Genomic DNA, 4667 nt, shown 5'->3' with positions numbered 1-4667 from the left:
GGTGTGTGCGCTCACAATCAAAATAGACTAGGATTAGCGAAACGATCGCCGCTTTTTCGGGGCAGTCGTGTTTTCGGGGTTATTTGGAACACACGGTGTGCGTTTTTCGGGTGCTGCGGAGTAGTGCTACACGCAAGCGTGTTATATGAATAATTGTCGTCAGTCGATAGGAAACCCTAACTAGAATCTCATGACGTTAATTCTTCCGCGTCGGGATGCCATGACACGTGTTCGCGCGAGTAGTGCATCACAAGACGTGGTTTAGTGGAGATAATGTCGTCAGTATAGAACCATACACATAAATCTCATACGTATTATTAATCGGTGCGATGCCTGCAAGTGGTGACGCCGCCCCCGTGATCTGGAGAAGTATGGTGGCCTGCGGGGGTCTATGTCCGGTCTGGCCGCGAAGTACCTGTGGTTTATCTTATGCGGACAATACCTGGCTACTCAGCTACGAGTCTAGGGAGTCTCGCCTCGCCTATCCTAACCGCTAACCATATCAATAGTACCAGCTTCAGTTATGTGTATCGGTATCCGGCGCGGTACTCTGGGTACGTTTCCGGGCACTAGCCCTGGGGGGGACATAGACCTGAGGTTGAGCTTACTGTGCGCGGTGTATCTAACTAGTATACGTTGCCATATCCAGATGTGGGTTACTTTATATCACATGGTTAGTGCTGGTTTAATGGCATGTGCCATATCACAATAATTTGGTTATAGCCAGTATCAACCTAGCGAGGTCCTCAAGAGGTCAGTCCATATCGTATATCGGTTCGTGGGGGCGGGGGGGAATGTTTTACCCGTTATGGCTTAGATTCAGTGATTTCACAATGGACATGTGTATGCTAAATGCGCCCTGATGAACAGATGATATAAGGGTGCTATAAATTAGGCTCCTGCTAACGACATAGAATGAGATATTGTGCTATAATAGGCGCCTCAACACATATGATCTCTGCGTGCTACAAATAGGTTTCCGATCCTCAGCGATGACTAATGTGCTAGTAAGTTAGCTCGCCCGATGCACACATGCATGACGACAGTGCTATAATAGATCCAATCACACCTGATGGACATATGGTGCGGTTAATAGTCCCCATGTCACAATGAGATAATTTGGTGCGTATAAATGCTGCAACCATCCAATGATATAATGGCTGCTATAAAATGCTCCAGTCACACTATTGATGTTCATGGGTGCTATCTATTTCCGCCACCCTTCCATTAACGCCGCTACGACACGAGATCAGAGCCTTGCCAGCAGTGCTCTCTAGACAGTGATCGATCGTGTACAGAACAGGTGGCATGCGTTTTGCGCGCCGCGCCGCGCGCGCCGCCGCGCGTGAGGACGTTGACTTACTAGCTGCCTGCGTGCCACTGCGCTGTATGTTTTCGCTTTCAGCCGCCTGCCTTGGCCTTTGTTTCTTGCGATGTCTGCTTCGTGGAGCTGAACACGTCGACGAGCCCGATTGGGCATATAATACGGTGACTGGTCAGATTTCATAGCTATGCGCTTGACCACACAGGGTACTGTGAGCAGCATAAGTGATGGGTACATGTTCTGCTTCATGGTAGGCGCTGAACACCCAGAGGTACTGTGGGCCGCATGAAATACTGTTACATGTTCTGCTTCTAGCTAGGAGCTGAAACCCACAACGCGTCTGTGAGCAAGCTAGACTACACGTTAATGTCTGTTCATAGCTAGGGGTGAAGCACCCGAGTTACGTGTGAGGCAGTAATACAGGGTTAGATGTGCAGCGGTCGTAGCTATAGGGGCTAAAAACAGAGTACTGTGAGGCAAGTATAATTAAGGTTACATGTCTGCTTCGCTTAGCATATATGGGCTGCAACACCAGAGCTACTGTGGAGGCAGCCATATACAGGTTTACTATGTCTGCTTCGTAGCTCGGAGCTTGAAAACAACCAGGTCTGTGAGGCAAGATAATAACTTGTTAATGTCGCGGTGTTGAGCCTAGGAGCTGAAACAGCCCGGAGTACTGTGTGGCAGCATAAATCAGGTTACTATGGCTACAAGCGAATACTCGCTGAGCACAAATGTGTTATTGCGACAACAAAGGTACGCACAAATACATGTTGCTGCGAATCCTAAGTATAAAGCACAAATACATTGTTTGTTACTATAAGACCAAGGTAAGCCAAATACATGGTAATTGTTGACATCAAGGGTAAGCACAATCACATTTCTGACAGCTAAAACTGCACACAATCGGGTACTATGCGTTCCATGGAAATACCAGCCTCGAAATACTGGCTCCCCCGCGCATCTGGTATTTTTCGCGTGTGCGTTGCGTTGCGTGGAGTGCGTGCGTATAGGGAAGTGTGTGTGTGCATGCGTATGGGAGTGTGTGCATGTGCCATGCGTTGGAGTGTGTGTGTATGCCGATGCGTATGCCGGAAGTGTCGTGTGTGTGTCGCATGACGGTTATGGGCAGTGTGTGTGTGTGTGATGGTTGGAATGGTGTGTTTTTTTTGTTTGGTTTTTGGGGGCTTGTGCGGTATGCGAGTGTGTGTTGTTTCTTGCTATACTGGGAGTGTGTGTGTTGTGGCATGGGGCGTGCATGCGTGGGGCGTGGTGTGCTTTGGTCTGGGAGTGGTGTAGTTGTGCTGTGCACGCGCACATTATTACAGTGAGTACACCAGGAAGCATTCGCGCGTCGCATGTGTTGTGTAGTGTGGTGCTCGCATGGCGTTAACCGGCAGGTCTGATGCGCGTGTGGTGTGTGTTGTGTGCGTGTACCCGCAGCGGTCTGTGAGGCGGAGGCCGGGGCGGGGCGGGGCGTGCTGTTTGGTGCGTGCGTTACACAGCGCGGTCTGTGATGCGTGTGGTGGCGGTGGTGTGTGCATGTGTTGCATGTGTGATTGTGTGGCGTGAGTGCGTGCGCTGCTGGCGGCGTTCCTTACACTGCAGCGTCGCCACGCAGGTCCTCGATGTTCCATCACGCACTGTCACTCTCGTCTGCAGCGCCGGCGGCGGCAGTGTTGGAGAGAGAGGGATGCAGTGCGGGATAGGCGGCGACGCACGCCGCGGCCACACGCCGACAATGCCCGAGGACGACGAATAGCAGTCGCTGGAGGGGAGAGTGAGGACGGGTGGCGCCACAAGCGCATGGATTAGGTCAACGGTACGGTCCCTTCTGGAGGGGGGGGGTCATGCTCGTTATTGCTTGGTGCAGGGATTCGTTCTTTCTTCTCCCATCTCTTCTTTCGTCTCTCTTCTCCCCCTCTCTACTCCTCCTTCCCTCATCCTCCTCCCTCCATCTCCTCCTCTCTCTTCTCTTCTCTTCTCTCTTCTCCTCTCTCTTCTCTCCCTCTTTATCCTCTCCTCTCTCTCTCTCTCTCTCTCTCTTTTCCTTTCTCTCTTTCCATCCATCAATCTATCGCTTACTCTCATGTGTCTCCTCATGTTAACTCTTGCTTTCTCCCTCCTTTCCTTCCCCTCCTCTCTCCCTCCCCTCCCTTCCCCTCCTCTCTCCTTCCTTATTAAGACACTCACATTGCAGCGACGTCTCTAGGAAGTAGTCTATGTGTCTCCTCATGTTAACTCTTGCTTTCTCGAGCAGCAGGGTGAACGTGTCGTCGTCGACGGTGATGCCGTTGTCATCGGTGTATCGTCGCAGGTCGGCCAGGGTCACTGCCCGCGTCTCGTAGTAGCATACGAAGTGAGCGGCCGTCGGGATCGTCAGATCGAAAGCAAACGCCTGCCGCGGGAGCGTCGTCGCGCAAAAAAACACGAGAACAGTTAATATGTAGCAAACGCCTGCCGCTAGAGCGTCGCCGTGCGAAAACAAGAGAACAGTTAATATCGTGCAAACGCCTGCCGCCACAGCGCCGCCGCGTGAAAAACACGAGAACAGTTAATATCTAGCCAACGTCTGCTGTCAGAGCGTCACCACATTTAAGATACAAGAACAGTTAAACTTTAACGTTTAAAACGTTAAATTTTCAATAGAAAACAAATTATTGACACAGTGCCGAGGCATTTTGCGAAATAAGTAAACAACCAATAAATAATAAAATAGTTTTCAATATAAAATGAATGCCACATCAAATAAATGGACAAATAGCAAATAATTAATGCTAAAATCAATTTGCAATAAAATATAAATGCATGCCGTGTCGATTTCGCAAGGCAAAATAAGTAAATACATAATAAATGATCAAATTATTTAAATTCTCAACAAAATATGAATGACTACACCAGCGAAATCACCATGCACACGAATATAACTAAAAAAATCAAAACTAAATAACTAATAAATAGCGAATACAAATAACTATTGTTTTGCGCGCGCACCTTGAGCAACATCAGCTCCATCTGGAGGAACTCACGCAGATGAAATCCGTTGTTGATGCAGGAGTTAAGTTCACTGATCTTCGGAACCTGGTTGTCCTCCTCAACCTTAACTACAGACAATAAAGTAATCAACAAAGGTTACAAAAATGGACAGACTACAGGTGACAGAAATTGACAGACTACAGCTAGGTGACAGAAATGGACAGACTACAGGTAACAGAAATGGACGTACAGACTACAGGTGACAGAACTTGACAGACTACAGGTGACAGAAATTGACAGACTACATCTAGGTGACAGAAATGGACAGACTACAGGTGACAGAAATGGACAGACTACAGGTGACAGA

At 48.8% G+C, this 4667-nt stretch overlaps 1 protein-coding gene across 1 annotated transcript in view; it reads right to left on the bottom strand.

Moving 5' to 3' along the window:
• The window catches only part of LOC106815895 (cyclin-J-like), a 21520-nt gene that overhangs the window by 5073 nt on the left and 11780 nt on the right, over nucleotides 1-4667 (bottom strand). The window contains exons 3-4 of the mRNA XM_014820425.1: nucleotides 4319-4428; nucleotides 3518-3722 (exon numbers count right to left, since the gene is read on the bottom strand). Coding sequence (XP_014675911.1) covers nucleotides 3518-3722; nucleotides 4319-4428 — 315 coding nt within the window. The remainder of the gene's footprint in view (nucleotides 1-3517; nucleotides 3723-4318; nucleotides 4429-4667) is intronic.

Source organism: Priapulus caudatus, unplaced genomic scaffold (genome assembly GCF_000485595.1).
Source record: "Priapulus caudatus unplaced genomic scaffold, Priapulus_caudatus-5.0.1 Scaffold1229, whole genome shotgun sequence".
NCBI classification, from domain to species: domain Eukaryota; kingdom Metazoa; phylum Priapulida; class Priapulimorpha; order Priapulimorphida; family Priapulidae; genus Priapulus; species Priapulus caudatus.
This window is presented reverse-complemented; position numbering and strand designations above follow the sequence as displayed.